This window comes from Orycteropus afer, unplaced genomic scaffold (assembly GCF_000298275.1).
Source record: "Orycteropus afer afer isolate SDZICR_OR568_19922 unplaced genomic scaffold, OryAfe1.0 scaffold00362, whole genome shotgun sequence".
Classification (NCBI taxonomy): domain Eukaryota; kingdom Metazoa; phylum Chordata; class Mammalia; order Tubulidentata; family Orycteropodidae; genus Orycteropus; species Orycteropus afer.
In genome coordinates, this window is record NW_006921949.1 from 2580998 (window position 1) to 2605913 (window position 24916).

The following is a 24916-nucleotide window of genomic DNA, read 5'->3' on the forward strand; positions in this document are numbered from 1 at the left end:
TTCTAATGTTTCATTTATTTTGTCATTTTGTTCTTGTATTTTCTTCCAAAATTCTTCTAGGGTTTTGTCTGTGTTTTCCTTGATCTGTCTCTCAGTCCATTGAAGATACCTAAATATAATTCTTCTGAATTCATCATCAGAGAGTTCCAATGCTGCTTCTTCCTCAGGGATGTGTTCTGGGTCTGTATCCTGCTACCTTGTTTCTATCACTTTATCTTGCTTCTTTGTGTGGACTGTGATGATCTGTTGTCTCTGAGACATCTTGGCATTGTTATATTTAGATCTCTGTTAACTGTTTGTGAAGAATAGCCAAGGGTGATTCAGACTGTACTTGGTGCTTCTTTTTCGTTGACCCATTGGTGGAAAAGGAAGTGGTGGCTCTCACTCAGTACATGAAGCTGCAGGAGGTGTGGGTGTAGTTATGTTGGATGGGGATGTTGCTGTCCTCCACTCAGACCAAAATAACAATTGAATAATCATCAAAAAAGTAAAAGCAAATGGACAAAACACACACTGTGTAATCACACAGGAACAGTAACCAAAGAAAGGAAAAAGAAAAAAAACTAAAAACCAGTATCTGGGGAAAGGGCTATAAGAGAAAACAAATGTAGAGAAGGAGAATAATGAAGAGAAAATTGAGCAAAATGCAAAAGAAAAACAAGGAACAGGGATAACAATGAGAAAGAAAAAAAAATTTGCAACCAGGAACAAGAAAAAGAAAAAAAGCTGAAAAGTAGAACCTGGGAGGGGAATAATAAAGAATAATAGTAAAAAGGACAATAATAATAATAATAATAGCAGTTTTAAAACAGACAAAAACAAACCAAAAAAGAGGAAAAAAAAAGTGGGGCAGGGCACCCAGGCTCTGTCCAAGCACACAGACTGGAAAGGAAATCCTGCCGGCCCAGAAGGTGGGTGGGGGTCAGGGATGGCTGCACCTCTGTTCACCAAGAGGGTGTGGGGTATAAGAGTAACAAGGGGAATGTCGCACCTTTCCAATTGTCCGAATATGGAATGTCCTTGCGGTTCCCGCCATGTGGAGGCTGTTCTCAAGTCCCTGGACTCTGGGAGAATGCTGTCACTTTAAATATCCAAAATGGTCAAACCACTTGTAAACATTCAAAATGGCCGCACCCTCTGGACAGGTAAAAATCCACAGGCCAACCCGCCTTCCTCGCCGCTCCTTCCCCTTTTATTCCCCAGCCACCAGAGCAGTCCTCCATGCAGTCTCTGGCTAGCAGGTTGATTTTTAGGTTAGTTCTTAGGTCCTAACACCACTTGGCAATATCCAAGCTGTCTGTGCCATCAGGATCACTGAAAGACCGCAGCTCCGTATGTCTCCTTTTTTGGTGTTTTCATGCAAATCCTTCTGCTAGTTGGAGTTTAGTCCACTTCTGTATCCTTCCCTTCAAGGTTCAGGGGTCCAGGATTATCTTCTGTATCTGTGTTAATTAGCTCCCCTTTTCCTTGTTGAAGAGGGTCTGTGCAGTCTTTTTGCCTATTCCATCATCTTACTGGAACTAGCTTGGCAATTCTTTCAGTGCAGCTTCAACTTCTTCCTTCAGTACCTTAGGTTCTTTAACATATGCCACCTCCTGAAATGGATGAAGATCAACCAGTTCTTTTTGGTACAGTGACTCTGTGTATTCCTTCCATCTTCTTTGATGCTTCCTGCATCATTCAGTATTTTGCCCATAGAATCTTTCAATATTGCAACTTGAGGCTTAAATTTTTCCTCAGTTTTTCATCTTGAGAAATGCCAAGCATGATCTTCCCTTTTGGATTTCTAACTCCAGGTCTTTGCACATTTCATTATAGTAATTGGCTTTGTCTGCTCGAGCTGCTCTTTGAAATTTTCTGTTCAGCTCTTTTATCTTGTCATTTCTTCCATTTTCTTTAGCTACTCTTTGTTCAAGGGCAAGTTTCAGAGTCTCTTCTGACATCCATTTTGGTCTTTTCTCTTTCTCGTATTTTTAATGACTTCTTGCTTTCTTCATGGATGACGCTCTTGGTCATTGATCTTCAATGCATCAAATCTATTCTTTAGATGGTCTCTAAATTCAGGAGGGATATATTCAAGGTCATATTTTGGCTCTTGTGGACTTGTTTTAATTGTCTTCAACTTCAAGTTGAACTTGCATGAGAGCAGTTGATGGTCTGTTCCACAATCAGCTTCTGGGCTTGTTTTGGCTGAAGGTACTGAGCTTTTCCATCTCTTCTTGCCACAGATATAGTCAATCTCATTCCTGTGTACTCCATCTGGCAAAGTCCACATGTATAGCCACCGTTTGTGGTTGTGTTGTTGAAAAAGTATTTATAATGAATAAGTCATTGGTCTTGCAAAATTCTGTCATACGATCTTCAGTGTTATTTCTGTTACCAAGGCCAAATTTTCCAACTACCGGTGATTCTTCTTTGTTTCCAACTTTTGCATTCCAGTCATCAGTGATAGGCAACACATCTTGACTGCATGTTCAGTCAATTTCAGACTGCAGAGTTTCATAAAAATCTTCAATTTCCTCATCTTTGGCTTTGGTGGTTGGTGCATAAATTTGAATAGTAGTAGTATTAATGGGTCTTCCTTGTAGGCATATGGATATTATTCTATCACCGACAGCATTGTACTTCAGGACAGATCTTGAAACATCCTTTGTGATAATGAATGCCATGCCATTCCTCTTCTGTCGTTCCTGGCATAGTAGTACCACACATGAGTACTACAGGCATTACACAAAACAAGCGTAACTTATGAGCCATAGAGATTTTTGTTTTGTTTCACAATCCCTTTAAGTTAGTTCTGTAAAACTATTTCTTTCCCTTTTCCTATGATCTAAGCCACAGAAGAAATTTAGAGTGTTTCCTGTGGCTTTTTTGGTCACTTTTAAGTAAGAAGTCTTATAGTCACTAAGTTGTAAGAAGACCTCCAGTTCAGTAATTAACATATCTTGCTCAGTGTAATAAATAAAAACATAAAACTTCATTTACAGGTAAAATTTCTACCTCTCTAACAAGCAGTAACCTGCTACAGACTGACCATTTGCAGTAGAAAAGAGGGGCATGGTTGGCTGCTCTTTTTTTTCCCACATGATGCTTTTCCCCCAGCTCACTGACCAAGATTTCTGGCCTTCTAGGGTCAGGGTTAAGTGGACAAAAGAGAGATAAGGGAAGCAGGAAAGTTACCTGGTAACTAAAATCATAGTGTTTTTTGCCCTGACGTTGTCTGTCAGTTATTTAAAATTACTCTGAATCTCTCATGGGTACTTCCTGAGGTTCTTCATGTACCTCTCTCCACCCACCTGAGATTTCTCACCTATTCTATGAAAAATAATATACTAGCTGGCTGGACACTTAGGTCTTTCCCTTTGGTCCCAGCTTCTTAGTAGCCCTCCTCCAGGGACTCTCTGTATTGGGATCCCATCATCTTCCAGAAGGCCCACTTTGGGCAAAGTGCCATTAGATAGATTGAGACCAAAACTATCTCACAAGCATGTGTGCTCACCTCTGGTCCATAGGAAACACATCTCCACTCCATTGTCATCAAGACAGTTACTTCCAAAACCATACCACTAATTCAGCTGCAAGCTTCTTTAGCTAGCAAATCAGACACCAGGACACTGTCTTCCAAACAGAGGACAATATATAAAGCTTTCTGAGTGGGCTGGAAAAGTACTTTATCAATGGGCTTGAGATGAGGGCAGTCTTCTCTACCTCCTTCATTTATGGAATAGGATTCTGGAACTCTAATAGCTGTCTGCAAAAATCCTCTCTAATCTCTATCAACCTAACTCTTTTTTAAGAGCCACCTCACTCTCCCATCCACCACTGTTTGCAAATCTCACATGATGGTCTCACACCACACAGCACCTTGGAGCCTATGCCAATCCGAAACTAAAGGAATTCTATTTCCACATCCTATTACGACAGCATAACCTGAGGCCTGGCAATGAGTCACAACATTCAAAAATGTCACAAAACCTACAAAGAGACATAAATTTGATAACTGATAGGAAGGAAAACTGATTTAAGTTTGATGGAAAATAAAAATTAAAGCTACCAATTGCTCAAAATACTTCTTTTTCTCACTGGGAATGAGTCATCCATGCATCTCAATTCACCTGAAGATTTAATGGATGCAGCATACATTTTTTGAAGGCAATAAAGAGAGTAAGAAGTGGTTCCTGCCTTCTAAGGGCATAGCATATAGTAGAGTTGTTCTTAGCCAGAAGTGTGCAGTCATCCAAGGAGCTTTTTAGCCCAGGTAACATCCCAGACTCACCAAAGCTGAGTGTCAATATATTGGACCAGAGCGTGTGTGATTTCAAAAAAGGTTTTGAAGTGATTTTGTCAGTTTGAAGGATGGAGTACACATACATGAGAACTATATTAAAAGTTTGAATAAATTCTTAAGAAAGGAAGGAAGGCAGATAATTCTAAGTGAATTTAGGGAACCACTATAGCCAAAATCTTCAGACCTCAATTATTAGTATCTTCCTAGGACTACTTCCATATAGGAGAGTGGTTTTTAATCCTTTTGTGAATTGCAGACTCCTCTGCCAATCCGATGAAAACTATGGTGCTCTCCCTAAGAAAAATGCTTATATCCACATGTATACAAATTTATACATACACTTTCAGGGAATCCGTGGGCTTCCTGAAGTTTATCCATGGCTTTCCCACAAAGAAGTCCACAGGTATGTTAAGAACCTCTGCCACAGCCTTGAGCCACCACCACTCACCACCACCCACCATAAAAGCTTCCTTACTTGTTTCTCAAAACTATTCAGCTCCATGCAAAACAATCTACAGAGCAGAAAAGTAAATACACTCACCATACTAATGAAGGCTGGATTATTTATCAAGCTGGCCATGTCAAAGCTCAATCCAGTTCCTGTCTGTAAAACAATCCTACCTGAGAATCATTCCAACCACTACAAATGAATTACAATAAATTATGAATGATAGAAAATATTGCACTTATTTGACATTCATAACTTACAGGGCTGGATACCTCTCTTAACTTCTGTTCTGCTATTTTTAGATTTGACTTATAGGAATCATTTTCAGGATCAAGATCCAATGCCTTTTGATAACTTGTAACCGCTTCTTCAAATTTATTCATGGCAGTGAGCGCTAGCCTGCAGAGAATAAAGAATATAAGAGTATAACATATATGACTGAAGAGCATCAGAACATTACAAATGTAGCCAAACACTATCTTGGCATTCAGTTTTAATTCAGAATACATCTAACTTATTCATTATACTGTGGTTCACAGGAATGCATCACTGGGAACAAACAAATACATAGGCCTCTAATTCTAAAAATCTCTGAGTCTGCACTCTTTCCATTCTGCTTTTGGACAACTTTGGCTATCCTAGAAGAATCCTGTGGTGATTATGTTTGTGTGTCAACTTGGCTGGGCCTGGTTGAGTGGCTGGGCAGCTGGTGGTAGTTATTTCCCATAATGAGATTGGCAATCAACTCCATGGTGGGATCTACCATAAGCAGCTGAGTAGCTGCCTTTGGGATGTGGTCTGCTTCCTATATAGAAGGAGAAGCCTTGGGGATAGTCTCTAGCTTATAGCATGCTTGGACCCTGCAGGTAGCCATGTTGTCGTTCAGCAGCCTGCCATGCTCTGCTGACCTTGGGACTTACAATGGACTTGAATTAATGGCCTGCCACGTGGTTTGGTAACATTGGGACTGTGCCATTTTATTTGTTAACCTTGGGCTTGTTAGCCTCAGCAGCTAGTAGTTGCCTGAATAAAGAGATCCCTCTATCTTCAGTGGACCGGGAGCAAGAGGCAGAGCTGAAGCCCAAGTTTGAGGGGCTTTCACACAGCCCCTGGAGCCCGGCACATTGAACTCAGACTTCTAGCCTCCTGAACTGTAAGAGAATAAACTCCTGTTTGTTAAGGCTATCCCATTTGTGGTATATTCTTGTCAGAGCGGCACTAGGTAACCAAAACAAATCCTGAACTTTATGTTTAGAGATGACCCTTGTCTACCCCTACATTTTGACACCCAAAACATGAAAACAGTTTGCTTATGAAGGCCTACATTAAGCTCCACAAAGATGTGAACTAATAATCCTATGGTCATATAATTCCATGTTAAAAAGCATTTTAAAGTCTCTGAACTATATTTGTGCATTAGAATGTCTCATTTTCTTCTGTTTTCCTGACAGAGTCTTTGAGCCCTGACAAATATCAATTCGCAAAAAAAAAAAAAAAAGTGGGGGTTGTCTATTGTTTATCAGCTTAACTATTCTTGAATAAGAAATTTTAGTTGTTAGATAGTTAAAATTAACATCTTTTACAACACAAATAGCACAGATTATTATCCCAGGCACATGTCAAAGTGTTAGTTACTAAATTTTAATGTCTACCTACACCTACACCTACACCTAAACCCAAACTCACTGCCATCAAGTCGGATCCAACTCATAGCGACCCCTTCTTGGGTTTCCAAGGTGGAATCACTATGGAATAGATTGCCCAAGTTAGAATTTATTTATTGGACAGTTACATCAGAACTAAATAACATAATGGCCAACAGTATCTATGGAGAGAGAATTCTGGTGGTTTTTTGTTCTAGATTTGATTTTCAACAAATTATACCAATTCTTTCTTACTGATTTACCTCACAGTTTTCTGATCTGAATAAAATGCAGTGCCTAACCACAGAAAATTTCTCAAAACTAATTTGTTTTCTATTAGTCAACTGTGAAAGATACTTCATCAGAGTCCCCTGTTAATCAAAATCAATCAATAAGTATTTATGGAAACCCTACATTGTACTAGGCAATATTTTAGACACTGAGGATTCCACGGTGAAAAAGATAAAGTTCCTGACTTTAGGCAACTTACATTCTACCTAAGGAAGACAGGCAATAAACTGCAAATTAAAAAGGGTAATATTAAAAAGAATGAATAGGGGAGCTGCTCAAGGGCAGCCACATTGAAAAGGTGACAACTGAGATGAGATCTGAATGATGAGAAGAAAGCAGTCATATGAAAATTCAGAGGCAAGAGTAAACACAAAGTCCTTGAAAAAGATGGAGGTATGGTCTGCTTAATGTATAGGACAAAAAGCTCATAAAGAGGGAGTACAGAAAACAAAGTGTGAAAAGTGAGAACATCAGAGAGTAGTCAGGTGCCAAATCATATAGGACCATGGTACAGAGCTTGGATTTTACTCTGTTTGCAATGGAGTGCCGTGATCTGATCTACGCTTTAGAAAGCTCACCCTGGTTTATCTTTATAGGAAAGACATGGGCAAGGGTTGGAGTAGAGGCAGGGAGACCAGGTAAGAGACTATTGTAGTAGTCCTCGGAAAGAAGACCAGGCTATCTACTTCCATAGTGATACCGCCTTGGAAACCCAAGGAGGGGTTGCTATGAGTTGGATCCAACTCGATGGCAGTGAGTAGTAGTAGTGACATGAGAGGTGGTGGTTTGGGCTAGGGTTATTATAAGCAAGATATTGATCAATGTTTGGACTCAAGATAGAGAAATAGAATTGATAGGACTTGCTGAGGGATGTACTGAGTAATATGAATACAAAACTGAGCACTGTTCTTAGCAAAATATAGACAACTGGTGACCCTGAAGAAAGCTACTCTCAGTAGAGTGATACAGACCAAAGCTCTATTGGAGTGAGCCAAAGAAAGGATGAGAGATGATAAGATGAGACAGTGAGTACAGGCAACCTGCACAGAAAGAGGAACTGAGAAATAAGGTAATAACTGGAGGAAAACATGTGGTAAAAAAGGGTTCAGATGGATGATTTTTATAGCCTTTTCACTTGTCAGGTATCATCATCTCTTACAGATAGGAAAACTGGTGCTGTAGAAGATAAAGATAAGTACAAGTTTAAGTTCTGAAGGAGTTAAGTACAAAGGGATAAGATCTAAAGCATGAGTTGTTGGAATGGTCTTAGATAAGAACCCTTTTCATTTTAATTGGGAAAATGGCAGTCCATGTATATGCAAAGAAAGAAAGATTTAGAAGTAGAAAGATGACTTTTTTCTTTTAAAAACATTTTTTAAATTAAGTATGAGGTAACAACAAATTAGAGTCACTATGGATGATGGGATACTAGAAATTTGAAAAGAGAAGGGAAGGTGTGAAATACCTCAGAGAATATAGGGTCTCTGTTTAGAAGAAATTTAGAAGGAAGTATAAAAGGATTTTGGAACTCTGGTGGCAGAGTCATTAAAGTATTCTGCTGCTAACCAAAAGCTTGGCAGTTCGAACCCACCAGTTGCTCCATGGAAGAAAGATGAGGCAGTGTGCTTCCGTATAGATTTACAGCCTTGGAAACCCTCTGGGCAGTTCTACTCTGTGCTATAGGGTTGCTATGATTCATAATTGACTCTAAGGCAGTGGGTATAAAAGGATTGTCGATAATGAGTGCTTATTTGATATATGTGGTCATGAACAGGAAGCGAGTCTCCTTAGTGTGGTGGTGTAATTTTTTCCAGCAACTAACCATTTATCATACAACTAAATCATCTCACTTCTAAGTCATGGAAATTTGTAGTCACTACCACCTTTATGTTATATTTAAGTTCTTTTTAGTTCAAAAGGTATAATATTAAGTAGGAAAGTAAGAACCAACTCACGAAGAAGAGGAAATCTGGTATTACTTGTGACTATTTTGAACATCCTCCCAGAACTTACCCCATTCTCCCATAGGCCTTGCTGTACTTTGAATCAATTGTTATTGCTTTTTCACAATCCTTTATTGCATCTGTGTAGTGACCTAATTTACTTTGAGCAGCAGCCCTAAAAGAAAGAAAAGAGATTTTTATTAGCATATTTTCCTTTTCCCAATTTGGAAATCAATCCCAGTAAGTCTCTAAATCAAGCTAAGAAAAATCGATAATCAAACCAAAAAGAAACCCACATGCTTCTGTTCAGAGAAAATATACAGACTGCCTTTCACTATTTGCTATGCTATAGAAAAGATAAATATGCAAATTATCTACCTACTAACTGCCTTTCTAATTTGCCCAAACTGAAAATGCTAGGCCATCTAGGGTCACTTGGGAGACACACTGAGTTATGCTGTGAATGGCTACACAGTGCTGTGCTGCTGTACTTTACCAGCGGGGTTAAAGTGCAAATAAAGGAATATTCGAGTCCGCTGGCACTTGAATGAATATTCACCTCTGTGGCAGACTTAACTTTTTTTAATCCTTTCAGTCTCTTAGAAGTTCTCATAATCTTGTCCCTCAGCAAAAGGTCCAAAAACCCAACTTTGGAAAAACAACATTTGCATAGACAGATCCTGTAACTGTGACCTACTCTTAATAATGTTTCCAAGTAGAGAGAATTAATCCAGAGAAGAAACAGGAAAGGAAACAGCAGAAGCTCTAAGATGAATGCTAAGAAAGACAATGTGGGGAGCCAACAGCCAAGAAACAGTAGCTACATAAGCAACTGTTGTCAACTCTCTTGCATTAGGCATGAGGGACAGCATGTGGTCACCACATGCTGTCATCACTTATTAGTTTTCTCACAACTACAAAGGAGAATACTCTGCTGAGGCCTTCTGCCTCAAACACTTCCAAGACAAACTAGCAGCAGGTAAGAATGACGACTGAAAGAAGAGATATAAAATGTGTAACTTCCAAATAATTAGAGGGAAAAAAAATGAAGTAAAATTCAACTAATCCAACAGAAAGTGAAAAAGAGGATGTGGGGAGAGAGAAAAGAAGCAAAAACAGGGAAAAAAAATTGTTATATATTGTTGTTGTTGTTGTTGTTATGTGCCGTCGAGTCAGCCCTGACTCATAGCGACCCCTCCTTGGGTTTCCGAGGCAGTATCACTACGGAAGTAGGATTGCCCAACCTTCCTTCCGAGGAGTGGCTGGTGGGTTTGAACCGCCAGCCTTCTGGTTAGCAGTCAAGTGCCTTAGCCACTATGCTACCAGAGCTCCTCGTTATATATTAGTGATCATAAAATTGCCTGAACAAAAACTGAGATTCTCAAACTGGATACATAATTATGCACAAATTGGAAGTTAAAGGAATAGAAAAAGACAGTCAGGCAAACTGAAAACCAAGCAAAAACTAGAAATAAAAAAGTTAGTGTAGAATCATTAATATCATAGGTAAAACAACGAGCCTTATACAGGATAGAGTCACTATTTTTTATCCTTTTTAATTAAATTTTTTTTTTTTAATATGTGACACTTAACATGGCTCAGAAATCAAACCTATATTAAAAGTCTCACTCTCAACCTCTAGGGGATAAGAATGAGAGTAAGACTTCAAAAAGAATGAAAAGCAAATCTTAAAACCAAATAAATACATGAGATCCTAAAGTATATGAAATAAAAAAAAATTCAAGTAACTTCAAGTACCATGTTTTGAGTATATATCCTTAGTGAGATGTATTCTGAGGACAAAAAAGATTGGAGAAAGAGAAACTTGTAGTTTACTTAGTAGGTTTGTTGGTAGTGCAACATTGGTGTTATATTATCAATTGAAGTATAGAACAAAAGAGTAAATACAGTGGTGTGACTGGAAAGCAGGTTTTTTCAGTCTGAGAGAAGGGAGATACAAATATGAAAGGGGGAAGGTAAGGGAGAGAGCTCTATGCCAATGGAATTTCGGTTAAAGAGTGGTTAAACTGCTCAACTCCTAACAGAAAGGTCAGCAGTTCAAACCTACCAGCTGTTCTCTGGAATAAAGATGTGTTAGTCTGCTGCCATAAAGATTCACAGCCTTGGAAACCCTATGGGGCAGTTCTACTCTGTCCTATAGGGTTGCTGTGAGTCAGAATCAACTTGACGGTAATGGGTTTGGCTTGGGTTGTTCTATTGATAGAGCCCGGTAACAACAATCACATCTTGAGATCAGAGCTTGGTTTCTAAATACCATTCTCCACTAAATGGAACCAGGGCTCCTTGGAGAAATGGTTGAGCTGGGTCTCAGGCTGGAGAAATATAATGTGAATCTGGAATATCTTGTCTCAGAAAGCAACAGTGTTTAAGGCAAATGAAGTTATATAAAAGGACACAGGATCACTTTGAAGGGGATCCTACTAGCCAAATACAGGATAACCTAAGGGTCAAAAATAATTATGATAGTTGATTATAACACACTGAATTGTTATTGTTAGCTGGCATGGAATTGGCCGCCAACCCATGATGACCCCATGTACAACAGAACAGAATACTGCCTGATCAGTCCTACGCCATTATAATTGGCTACAGATCTGACTATCGTAATCAGTAGAGATTTCACTGGCTGATTTCTGGAAACACATCACCAGGCCTTTCTTCCTAGACTACACTAGTCTGGAAACTCTGCTGAAACCTATTCAGTGTCATAGTGACACACAAGCCTCCACCAACAGACAGGTCATCACTGCACTTGAGGTACAATGGCCAGGAATCAAACCCAGGTCTTTCATATGGAAGGCAAGATTTCTACCACTTAGAAAATTAAGGCATTAGCCATCAATGCCTTGTTAATTTAAAAAATGCACGAGTCTATGTTGTTACTGTTTTCTATGCTATCAAGTTGATTCTGATTCATAGAGATCCTATATGGCAGAGTAGAACTTCCCCATAGGATTTCCTAGGTTGTAAATCTTTATGGGAGCAGATCATCAGGTCTCTTCTCCCATGGAGCCGCTGGTGAGTTTGAACCACTGGGTTTTACCATTGGGTCAAAGATTGTTAGGGAATAGGATATCCACATGGTCTGACCTCATAAATTATTTATTAATTACAAAAGTAATAATAGATCTGGTGATCACCACCTTTACAAGTTAGCAGCCAAGTGAGTCCACAGTAATACTACAAAAGGCGAGGAAGGGGAGGAGGGAGAAAGAAGAAAAAGATGGGAAGGGAGGAAAGCTCTTCTTAATAGAAAAATGAGAAAATATAGAGAGAAGGAACAATAAAGTCAGAAGTCACCATATTGCAACTCTTGATGTATTCAGGGAGGGATCATGAATGGATGATTAATCCACTGGGTCAAATACTGCTCTTGTTGTTGTTAGGTGCCATCAAGTCATTTCCGACTCAGTGAACCACTGCACAGCAGAATGAAACACTGCCCGATCCCACGCCAGCTCCATGATCCCTGCTATACTTGAGCCCATCATTGCAGCCACCGTCTCAATCCATCTCATTGAAGGCCTCCCCCTCTTTCATCGACCCTCCACCCTACCAAGCATGACATCCTTCTCCAGGGAATGGTCCCTTCTGACAACATGACCAAAATAGGTGAGACAAAATCTGGCCATTCTCGCTTCCAAGGAGCATTTTGGGTGCACTTCCTCCAGGACAGATCTGTTAGTTCTTTTAGCAGTCCATGTACTTTCAGCATTCTTCGCCAGCACCACAACTCAAAAGCATCAACTCTTCTTCGGTCTTCCTTATTCACTGTCCAGCTCTCACATGCATACAAGGTGACTGGAGATATCATGGCTTCTGTCAGGCGCACCTTGTCCTCAAGGAGACATCCTTGCTCCTTAGTACTTGAAACACTTCCTTCGCGGTTGACCTTCCCAATGCTACACATCGTCTAATGTCCTGACGGCTACTTGCACTGGCATCAACTGCAGAACCAAGCAATGTGAATTATTTAACAACCTCAATCTTCTCTCCATTTATTGTGATGCTGCTCATTGGTCCAGTTGTGAGGATTTTTGTTTTCTTTATACTGAGACGTAATCCATACTGCAGACTGTATTCTTCAACCTTCAGCAGTAAGTGCCTCAACTCATCCTCACTTTCAGCAAGCAAACTTGTATCATCTGCATATCTCAGGTTGTTAATGATTCTTCCTCCAATCCTGATACCACGTTTTTCTTCATATAGTCCAGCTTCTCGGATTATTTGCTCAGCATATAGATTGAATAAGTGTGCGGACACACTCCCTTCCTGACTTTAAACCATGTAGTGTCCCCTTGTTCCATTCGAACGACAGCTCCTGGTCAGTGTACAGGTTCCTCATGAGTACAATCAAGTGCTCGGGAATTCCTTCTTCTCAATGTTATCCATAATTTCTCATGATCCACACAATCAAATGCCTTTGCATAGTCAATAAAACACAAGTAAACATCTTTCTGGTATTCTTTGCCTTGAGCCAAGATCCATCTGACAACAGCTATGATATCCCTTGTTCCACATCCTCTTCTGAATCCAGCTTGCACCTCTGGAAGTTCTCTGTCAATATACTGCTGCAAACATTTTTGAATTATCTTCAGTAAGATCTTATTTGCGTGCGATATTAATGATACTGTTCTATAATTTCCACATTCTGTGGGATCACCTTTCTTTGGAATAGGTACAAATATAGATCTCTTCCAGTCAGTTGGCCAGGTAGCTGTCTTCCAGATCTCTTGGCATAACTGAGTGAGTGCCTCCAATGGGGCATCGGCTTGTTGAAATGTCTCAACTGGTATTCCGTCAATTTCCGGAGCCTTGTTTTTCGCCAATTCCTTCATTGCAGCTTTGACTTCCTCCTTCAGTACTATTGGTTCTAGATCATATGCCACTTCCTGAAATGGATGAAGATCGACCAGTTCTTTATGGTACAGTGACTCTGTGTATTCCTGCCATCTTCTTTTGATGTTTCCTGCATCATTCAATATTTTGCCCATAGAATATCTCAGTATTGCAACTTGATGCTTATATTTTTTTCTTCAATTCTTTCAGCTTGAGACATGCCAAGTGTGTTCTTCCCTTTTGGTTTTCAGACTCCAGGTCTTTGCACATTTCATTATAGTAATTGGTTTTGTCTGCTAAAGCTGCTCTTTGAAATCTTCTGTTCAGCTCTTTTATCTTGTCATTTCTTCCATTTGCTTTAGGTACTCTCGACTCAATGGCAAGTTTCAGAATCTCTTCTGTCATCCATTTTGGTCTTCTCTTCTTTTCTCATCTTTTTAGTGATATCTTGCTTTCTTCATGGATAATGTTCTTGATTGATATCCACCCACAATTCTTCTGGTTTTCGGTCATTGGTGTTCAGTGCAACAATTCTATTCTTTAGATGGTCTCTAAATTCAGGAGGACTATATTCAAGATCATATTTTGGCTCTTTTGGACTTGTTTTAATTGTCTTTAACTTCAAGTTGAACTTGCATATGAGCAGTTGATGGTCTGTTCCACAATCAGCTCCTGGCCTGGTTTTGGCTGAAGATATTGAGCTTTCCACCGCCTCTTGCCACAGATGTAGTCAATCTGATTCCTGTGTGTTCCATCTGGTGAAGTCCACGTGTAGAGCCACCATTTGTGTTGTTGAAAAAAGGTGTTTGCAATGAATAAGTCGTTGGTCTTGCAAAATTCTACCATGCGAGTTCCAGCATTATTTCTGGCACCAAGGCCAAATTTTCCAACTCCCAGTGATTCTTAGATTAAAGATTGTTAGGGGACAGGATATTCACATGGTCTGGCTTCATAAATTGTTTATTAATTACAATAGGAATAATAGATCTGGTAGTCACCACCTTTACAAGATATCAAACTTAGAATCACCAATAATGAGAGTTCGAAATAAGGTGCTTCCTAATATGATTTAAGGAGTCCTGGTGGCACAATGGCCACTCAGCTGCTAACCCAAAGGTTGGCAGTTCAAACCCTCCATGGGAGAAAGATGTAGCAGTCTGCTTCCATAAAGACTGACAGCCTTGGAAACCCCAGCTGGCAGTTGTACTCTATTCCATATGGTCACTGTGAGTCAGAATCGACTTGACAGCAATGGGTTTAGTTAAGAGTAATAAGATAAAATAAATGGTTCACATAATCATGTATGTAGAATTTGTACAAAAATATTTAACCTAAATTTAATCATGAAGAAGCAATCACATAAATCCAGAATATGACAATGGGCCTGAACTCTTCAAAAATTGTATGTCAGGAAAAAAAAGAGATACTTTCTAGATTAAATGGAAGTAAAGTGACATAACAAAATTTAGTGCATGAACCTTGATTGAATTCTGGATCAAAAATATAGCTATAAAAATATTGAAATACTGGGGACATTTTAATATTGATGGTAATTTTTTTAAGTGTGAATAGTATGATAATTATATGGAGTATATATTTTTAGGAGATAAAACTGAAGTAGGATCAGCAAGAAAAATAAATAAATAAATATTCATATATATGCACACATACATTCACCCCGCCCCCAGAGAAACAAAGACAGAGAGAGAGAATCAAAATATGGCAAAATATTAGAAATGTTTGACTCTAGAGTAAGTATTTATGAATATTCATTGTACCAGTCCTTCAGTAAGTTTGAACAGCTTTTAAATGGGTTTAAATTTGTTTTTTAAAATGCCTACCTATTAAAAAGAAAAGTAGCAGGCTATTATACGAATGATAAAACAAATTAATACAAATAAATAAAACAAATTTCCATGAATATCATTCATATGATAGCCTGCTACTTTTCTTTTTAATAGGTAGGTATTTAAAAAAAAAAAAAATTAAACCCATTTAAAAGCTGTTCAAACTTACTAAAGGACTGGTACAATGAATATTCATAAATACTTATTCAAGATGAGGCAATCTACTTCCATAGTGATACTGCCTCGGAAACCCAAGAAGGGGTCGCTGTGAGTCAGGTCCGACTTGACAGCACCTAACAACAACAATCATACAAATGGCTTCACCACTATATAAATTCAATTAGAGATAATTTTCCCTTCTAAAACTCACTGAATCAATTCAACACAAGCTCTTATTGAAAATCTATAATATGCTAGATGCTTAACTTTAAACAGAACATTCAGAGAGAAAGATGTATCCCTGACCTCCAACCTTTCACACTCTATTAGGGATACTAAAGTGAATAAATAAATTAACAGTATGATGCAACAGTGGAAGTTTCAGGGGAAAAGGCAGCACAGAGAAAGATATGGTTAATCCAATCTGAGCTGTCTAATAGGAATTTCTGTGATGGGAAAATTCTTTATCTGCACTACACAATGTGGTAGCTACTAGCTACATATGACTGTTGAGCTTTGGTATGTGGCTAGTGAGACTAAGAAACTAAATTTTCTATTTCATTACATTTTAATTAATTCATGCTCAAATAGTCACATATGACTAGAAACTACCATCTAGAATAGCACCACCATTTAGATCAGGGAAAAGGGTGTAAGAGAATAGTCAGGAAAGTTGGGGAGAGAAGAAAGTCTTTCCAAACCTAAACAGAATTTTGAAGGATGATTAGCAGCCAACCAATTGATACATAAGAAATATTCTAGACATGTCCATATATATAATAGAGCTAAAGGGGCAAAGTTATAATAACTTCTTAGCCACAAACACCCTGAGCCGAATCACTGGACCCACAGGCTCAGGACCATGGTTGCAGGGGACATCAAGCTCAATCGGCATAACATACTACACAAAGACATTGCTGTACATCCTACTTTGGTGAATGGGTCCTAAAAGCTCACGTGAAGCCATCTAAAATGCAACAACTGGTCTCTCCTCATCCGGAGCAACGAAGAATGAAGAAAACCAAAGATGCATGGAAACTATTAGTCCAAAGGACTAGTGGATCATAACTATATGACCCTGAGACCAGAAGAACTAGATGGTGCCTGGCTACCACCGTCAGCCATCTGGAAAGAGATCAAAATAGGAGATCCTGGGTACAGTGAGAGAAAAATGTTGAACAAAACTCAAAATCATAAAAGAGACTAGGCTTACTGGTCTGACAGAGACTGGTGAAACCTCCAAGACTATGGCCTCTGGTCATCCTTTGGGCTTGGAACTGAAATCACTCCCGTGGCTTCCAGCCACATTATACCAGCTGAACATTTACACCAAGTGGTTACACTCTTTTTTTTTTTTTTTTTTTTTGGTGGGTTTACTTTTTAGAACAATCAACCATGGGAGATCAGAAGGGCAGTATTTGCACTGGGAGATAGCTCAGAGGGCAGGAATGCATAGGAAAGAAGGACACAAGGAAAAGGTAACCACAGGGAGGAAGTGGTAAGAGAGCTGTTGCATTGTGGGGATTGCAGTCAATGTCATGAAACAAAATGTGTATAAACTTTTACATGGAGAATGATTTTGCTCTGTAAACTTTTATCCAAATCATAATAAATAAAACAAATTTCCATGAATACCTAAAAAAGAAAAGGAAATATTCTAGACTGAGGGGGCAGCACATACAAAGCACTGAAAGATGGCCCAATAGTATTTCTAAAAAATCAGTACCATTTCACATTACATGAGCATACACAGTAAAAAGAAGAACAGGGCAGGAAGAAAAGTGGAGATAACAAAAGTTAGAAAAAAAGGAAGAGCCTAGATTACAGAAGACATACCATGCAAAGGAGCTTAAATTTGATCATACAAGTATTTGGAACTAGCAAAAGTCAGATGATCAATTTTACATTTTAGAAAGATCTTTTTGGCAGAAGGACTAGAGTGGGGAATACAAGTGGAATGGAGAGATCAATGTAAGTTATCATTGCATTAGTTTATCAAAAGTTAAGATCCTCAACTAAGGGAGCAGTGATAGAAATGGAGGAGGGAACAAATTAGCTATTTAGGAGGTATATGAGAAAGGCATAGACGAAGAGTCAGATACTGATAAAAAGATAGTAGTAAAGCAAGAAGGATCAGACCCAGAATGAAGAAAGGGGAGAAGGAAAAAGAAAAGAATCATTATATTTTAATCATGACAACTTTAGATCACAAACTGCAAGCTAGGGTGAAGGCAGATTTGTGCAGCTCACAAAAGGAGGAGGAGAGGCTTCTGAGCTTCTGAGACAGGAAACAGAAGAGAAGGCAGGCTATATTTGAATCTCCTGTGAGACAAAGCCAAACATGCCAGTGTCTGAACTGAATAACAATGTGGTCTGCTCTCTCTGCCTCTGCTGTCTGTTTATCAGGGCATAACTAATGAAATTTCAGTAGAACAATAGTCACCATGTTTTGAAACACCCTCCATCTCTTTACCCCTTTAGAGGAAACACATGAAAGTAATTTGTGTTCTACTTTTGTAGAAAATAAGGCAGAAAAACCCCCGACATATCTCACACTTTCCATACTGTAAGTCATGCATAAGTAAATTACAGCGAACACCTATCATTCAATTTAAAAAGTCTTATGATGTTTTCGTAAAAAAAAAAAAAAATTGAAAGTTAGTACAGTGCTGGGGATTTTGTTCACTTTATCACTCTTTACAATTATTCTTTGAAGTGGTTAGTATTACCTCTATCTTACAAGTGAGGAAATTGAGACTGTTGTTGTTGTTATGTGCCGTCAAGTCGGCCCCGACTCATAGCGATCCCTCCTAGAGAAGATTAAATGGCTGCCTATAGAAGGAAGGTTGGGCAATCCTACTTCCGTAGTGATACTGCCTCGGAAACCCAAGGAGGGGTCGCTATGAGTCGGGGCTGACTCGACGGCACATAACAACAACAACAACATAGCTAACAAAGGAGCTCTGGTAGCATAGTGGCTAAGACACTTGCCTGCTAACCAGACGGCTGGCGGTTCAAACCCACCAGCCACTCCTCGGAAGGAAGGTTGGGCAATCCTACTTCCGTAGTGATAACTGCCTCGGAAACCCAAGGAGGGGTCGCTATGAGTCGGGGCCGACTCGACGGCACATAACAACAACAACAACAACATAGCTAACAAGTAGCAAAACTGAGATTCAACTTCAGGTCCAAAAATCAAGTTCAAATTCCAGTGAATTGAGTGACTATGTGCTATTCGTTAGAAGTAGAGGAAAATAATGTACAAAATAATGACATCTCTGTTCCTTTTTCTCAGAGCTTTCTGTCACTAGCATCCCCTGTCACAGTGACCTGATACTTTATGATTTTGTCTTTACAACTATGCTCTCCAACATAAAATTTCTTTTTTCTTTATGTCTATGCAAGTTCTAAATGCTCTTCGAATCTAACTCCAACTAAAGTTCCCCATCACCTGTAAAGTCTTCCCTCCATTATGTTCTCTCATTCCTATTTATCTTGTATTCCATCTATTGCCTCAGTAATTCAATCATGCATCCAACCCCAGAAATATGAGCCCACTATAGATAAAGCAATGTACTCAGCACTCAGGTTGTACAAAGGAAATAAGACAGTATGTTTGTAAACCAAATTCTCTAGTCTACAAAACCTATGTAAATCAAAATGATACAACCACCATGGAAAGCAGTATGGTGATCCCTTAAAAAGTTGGAATTAGAAATACCATTTGACCCAGCAATCCTATGCAACACTAAAGAATAACATACAATCTGCAAAACACTGCATAACGTGGATGAACTTGGAGGACATTCGCTGAGTGAAATAAGTCTGTCGCAAAAGGACAAATACTGTATGAGTTCATTATTTTAAAAACTCAAGGAAAGGTTTATCTATGGAACGAAACTTTCTTTGTTGGTTATTAGGGGTGGGATGGGAGGGGAGGAGAGGGAACACTGCAAATATTAATTAATTAATTTAAAAAAAAAAAAAAACCTATCCTAACCATGGTCTCATCTACCCTGATGCACAGTATTCCATTTGGTTATCCATTCTTCTGTTGTTGGGCACCTAGGTTGTTTTCATCTTTTTGCTGTTGTAAATAGTGCTGCAATGAACATGGGTGTGCATATATCTGGTCTTGTCCTGGATCTCACTTCTTTAGGATATATACCTAGTAACAGGATTGCTGGATCAAATGGTATTTCCACAATGTAGACCAAAACTCAAAATCATTTTTTTTTTTTAAAAAAAAGGACCAGATTTGCTGGTCTGATAGAGCCTGGTGGAACCCCTAAGACTATGGCCCCTAGCTGCCCTTCAGGTCAGGAATTGAACCTACTCCTGTGGCTTCCAGCCAAACAAAAGACAGGCATATGAGGTGAACATTTACATTAGATAGATACACTCCTTAGAGAGATCAATCATGGGAGAATAGAAGGGCTGTGTATGCACAGAGAAATAGCTCAGGTGGCAGGAATGCATGGCAGGGAAGGACACTGGGAAGGGGTAAATAGGAGGAAATGGGAAGAGAGCTGTTGCACTGTGGGAAATTACAGTCACTGTCATAAACAACATATATGTGAACTGCTGTATGGAAAATGAATTTGCAAATTCGCAATAAAATTAAAAAAAAAAAAAAAGCTTGTGAGTGGCCATCTAAGGTGCAACTACTGCCCCCCCCCCCCATCCAGAGAAAGAAGAGTGGAGAAAATCAAAGATACAAGAACATTTAGTCCAAAGGACTAACACAGCATGTGAAACCCTAGCTTCTATCAACCTAAGACCAGAAAAATTAGATTTTTCTAATTTTTTAATTGCCCAGCTATTACTGCTGACTGCTCTGAAAGGAATCACAGTAAGAAGTCCTGGATAGAGTGAGGGGAAATGTCAAACAAAACTCAAAATCATAAAAAAAAAAAAAAAAAAAAAAAAAAAAAAAAAAAAAAAAAAGACCAGGCTTACTAGTCTGATGAAGACTGGTGGAATCCCTGAGACTATGGCCCTTAGACATCCTTCAAACTAGGAACTGAACTTAACCCCCATGACTCAACTGGCAATCAAACAACAGGTAAACAGTTTATGAGGTAAACAGTAATATCAACAGGGTATGCACTCATAAGAATGATCAAGAATATGAGATTAAGATGACAGCATTTGCCCAGGGACAGAGCTAGGAAGACCGGAGAAGATGGAAAGGAAGGATGAAGGGAAAGAGTGAGTGTAGGAAAGAAGTGGGAAGAATGCTGTCACAGTGTGGGGATTGCAGTAAATGTCACAAAACAGAATGTATGTGGATCACTGGATGGAAAACCAATTTGCTCTATAAACTTTCACCAAAATCACAATTTAATAAAAAATAAAATGCATATGAGAACAAAGTCAACAATTCCTCTAAAGCAAAGATGAGAAGATAAGGGGGCTGGGAAACAAGTGCCCTAGAAACAGAACAAGCAGAATGCAACTGAAGAGAATGCTGACACACTGAAAAATTTAATGTCACTGAACAATTTGTATAGAAATTATCAAACAGGAACACAATTTGCTGTGAGAACTTTCACTGAAAACAAAATAAAATACTATTATTATTGCTACTTTTTAAAAAGACCAAATTGGCTGTTTGTTTCATAGTATAAAGTACTCAAAAGTGTTTTCAGAAACACAATCATCTGTTGTTTTATGTATAAGTGTTAATGTGAGTGTCTGATCACTTCAAAATCACCAGAAATTTCTTTTATTTCCTCTACTGTCCTCTATTCATCCAAAAAAAATTTGCTGAATTCTTGAGCGGCACAGTGCTAGATGCCATAGTGAATACAAATAAACACTAGTACCAAACTCTGCCCTTCACTTGAAGAAATAAAACATATATGCAAATAACTGTAAGATAAAGTAGAACACATGGTAAAACTATATAAATTTTACATATTGTAGTAAGTGCTGAGAGTACAGAAAATGAAAAGCAAAAATACATTAACAGATTTTGAAGAGCTGACCCAAGATTCATAGGATCCTCAAAGGCCAAAATAAAAGATAAATGCTAGAAAAGAAAGACTCATGCTTAAGAATTGACAATTGGTCATTTCCTAATTTTTTCTTTTAAAAGTCACTTCTATAAAAAGTAAATTTTGGTTAAATTAGCTAGTGTGAGAAAAAAATATTTTGAAAAGTAGGAAAACTGTGAAAATGAATATTAAAAGGTTTGGATGTGCTACTCTGAGCTTCCAATTCTTGGCAGCCAGCTGGCTAAGAAAGATAATGAGGGGTATTGGCTACTGAGATATTCATCACGAGTCTCAAATAATAAAAAATGAATCTGTTTTATTCAACATTTGTATTAGATGTATAAACAATTTTCTAGTTTTTAATATTAAATAGACTTCTTCTGTTACTGACCTCCTTACAGAAAAAGATACAATTTTAAATGCAAAACAAAATCATTCTTATTTCACAATTCTAATTTAGCAATAATTAAATAAAAAAGCAAGCATAGGTACTGCCATGAATGTCTTCTAATAGAGTACTAGTGGAAGACTATTCCTGAACTCTAATCTCATTTAAAATTAATTATTCACGCTCACAATCACTATAAAAGCATGTGGCTAGTTGTGTTCTTTAAGTAAGGAATTTATCTGATAATATTTATAGTTAGTAATAATATCTTTTGACACTATTCAATGTATTAAAAACATTGAAGCTACACTATGTAAAGAAGAATATGGCATCAGAAGACTCATAAACAACCTGTGATATGTAAATTCCACAACCTTGCCTGCTGAAAGTGAAGAGGACTTGAAGAATTTACCAATAAAGATCAAAGACTACAGTCTTCAGTATGGATTACACATCAACATAAAGAAAACAAAATCCTCACAATTAGACCAATAAGCAACATCATGATAAATGGAGAAAAGACTGAAGTTGTCAGGATTTCATTTTACTTGGATCCACAGTCAACACTCCTGGAAGCAACAGTCGAGAAATGAAACAATGTATTGCTTTGGCCAAATCTGCTGCAAAAGACCTCTTTAAAGTATTATAAAGCAAAGATGTCACTTTGAGGACTAAGATGTGCTTAACCTAACCCATGGTATTTTCAATTGTCTCATATGCTAGCAGTTCAAACCCACCAGCCACTCCTCGGAAGGAAGATGGGGCAATCTACTTCCGTAGTGATACTGCCTTGGAAACCCAAGGAGGGGTCGCTATGAGTCGGGTCCGACTCGACAACACATAACAACAACAACAACACATACGCATGTGAAAGCTGAACAATGAATAAGGAAGACCAAAGAACTGATACCTTTGAATTATGGTGTTGGTGAAGAATATTAAATATACCATGGACTACCAGAAGAAAGAACAATTCTGTCCTGGAAGAAGTACAGCAGGAATGCTCCTTAGAAGCAAGGATGGTGAAACTTCATCTCACATACTTTGGGCATGTTATCATGAGGTACCAGTGTCTAGAGAAGGATATCATGCTTGGTAAATTAGAGATCAGTGAACAAAAGGAAGACCTTCAACAAGAGGGACTGACACAGTGGCTGCAAAAAAGGGCTCAACATAGCAAGGATTGTGAGGATGGTGCAGAACCAGGCAGGGTTTCATTCTGTTGTACACAGGATTGTTAAGACTTGGAGCTGACTCGACAGTACCTAACAACAACAGCAGACTTAAGCTATAGATCACATATATCATATACATATCACATATCATATATATTTTATATCATATACATGGTATGTGATATATAATAAATATTGTGTCTAATACATATTATATATACACCCACAATTACCAAGATAAAGTAAAAATGTCACTACAGATCTTACATATATTAAACAAATAAGAAAATAATATGATCACACAACGTGACCAGGGCAAAGGAAGACACTGAGAGGTACGCAAGAACAAAGGACAACTATGATAAATGCTATAACAAACCTGCAATGCTGGTAGTAACTAACAATAATTTGTGAGTAGATAGATAGGTAAATGTGTATGCTAAATAGGTGAGGGAAGTCACACAGGAGAACACCTACATACATATATCAGTATCCAAATAAAAAAAAAAACTCACTGCTGTCGAGTTGATCCCAACTCATAGCAACCCCTCCTTGGGTTTCTGAGGCAGTATCTCTATGGAAGTAGATTGCCCAATCTTCCTTCCAAGGAGTGCATGAGGTTTGAACCACCAGCCTTCTGGTTAGCAGTCAAATTCCTTAGGCACTATGCCACCAAAGCTCCTTTATATAAATATAATGGTGGATATTTCCACATACATATTTATAAATGCTGCACTATACTATATATACACAATAGAGCACATGGGGGCATAGTTACAAAAACAACTTAGATATCATGAGTGAATTACAGGATTTGAAGGCTAAGGACCATAGTCTCAGGGGACATTTAAGTCAACTGGCAAAATACAGTTAATAAAAATAATGTTCTACATCCCAGTCTGGTGAGTAGCATCTTATGTCTTCAAAGTTTACAAACCACCAACTAAAAAGCAACTATTGTCTCTTCACAGTTGGAGCAAAGGAGAACAAAGTAAAACAAAGCTTCAAGGAAGATATTAGTCCAAAAGTCATGGTCCACACAAACCACAGCCTCTTCTAATCTGAGACCAGAAAAGCTAGTTAAGTGCTCAACTACCACAACCAACCACACTTACCAAGACCATAATAGAAGGTCCTGGTTAGAATGGGTAGAAAAATGTAGAAGAAAATTCAAATTAGGGGGGAAAAAAAAAGACTAGACTTATTGGTGTGAATGCGACTACAGGAACCCCCAAAACTACTGCCCTGAGACTACCTTCTAACTTGAAGATGAAAAGACTCACAGAGGCCACCTTTTAGTCAAATAATATACAGGATTATAAAACAAACAATGACACCGTGAATAATGTGCTCCTTAGAACAAGCAATAACACAAGACCAAAAGGGCAACATTTGTCCAAAACTAAGGATGAGAAATCAGGGAGGGACAGGGAAACCAGATAAATGGAAACCAGGAAGGAAACAAGCAGAGTGCTGACACATTGTGGGGCTTGCAATCAATGTCACAGAAAAATCTGTGTATGAACTGTTGATTAGAAAACTGATCTGCTATGTAAACTTCCACCTAAACCACAATAAAATGTTAAGAAGAAAATAGTATGAAAAATTTTACACCAACAAATTTAACAACTTAAGCAGAAAAATCCCCAAAAATTACAACAAAATGAAACAGAAAATCTGAATATCTTTATATTAAATAAATACATTCCACAAATCATCTGAGCCGATTTTATTGATGAATGATATCAAACACTAAAGAAACACCACCAACCTTAGACAAAGTGTATCAGAAAAAAGAGAGAACAATTCCTAAGTCAATGAAGTCAGAATAACTCTGATAACAAAGCGTGACAAAGCCATTACACTAAAAAAAAA

The 24916-nt window shown here is 38.3% G+C and overlaps 1 protein-coding gene across 1 annotated transcript in view; it reads right to left on the bottom strand.

The window, feature by feature from the left end:
• Window positions 1-24916, bottom strand: part of SGTB (small glutamine rich tetratricopeptide repeat co-chaperone beta) — an 88232-nt gene that overhangs the window by 13821 nt on the left and 49495 nt on the right. Inside the window, exons 5-7 of the mRNA XM_007952863.2 lie at window positions 8684-8788; window positions 4997-5135; window positions 4830-4892 (exon numbers count right to left, since the gene is read on the bottom strand). Of these exons, the coding sequence (XP_007951054.1) occupies window positions 4830-4892; window positions 4997-5135; window positions 8684-8788 (307 nt within the window). The remainder of the gene's footprint in view (window positions 1-4829; window positions 4893-4996; window positions 5136-8683; window positions 8789-24916) is intronic.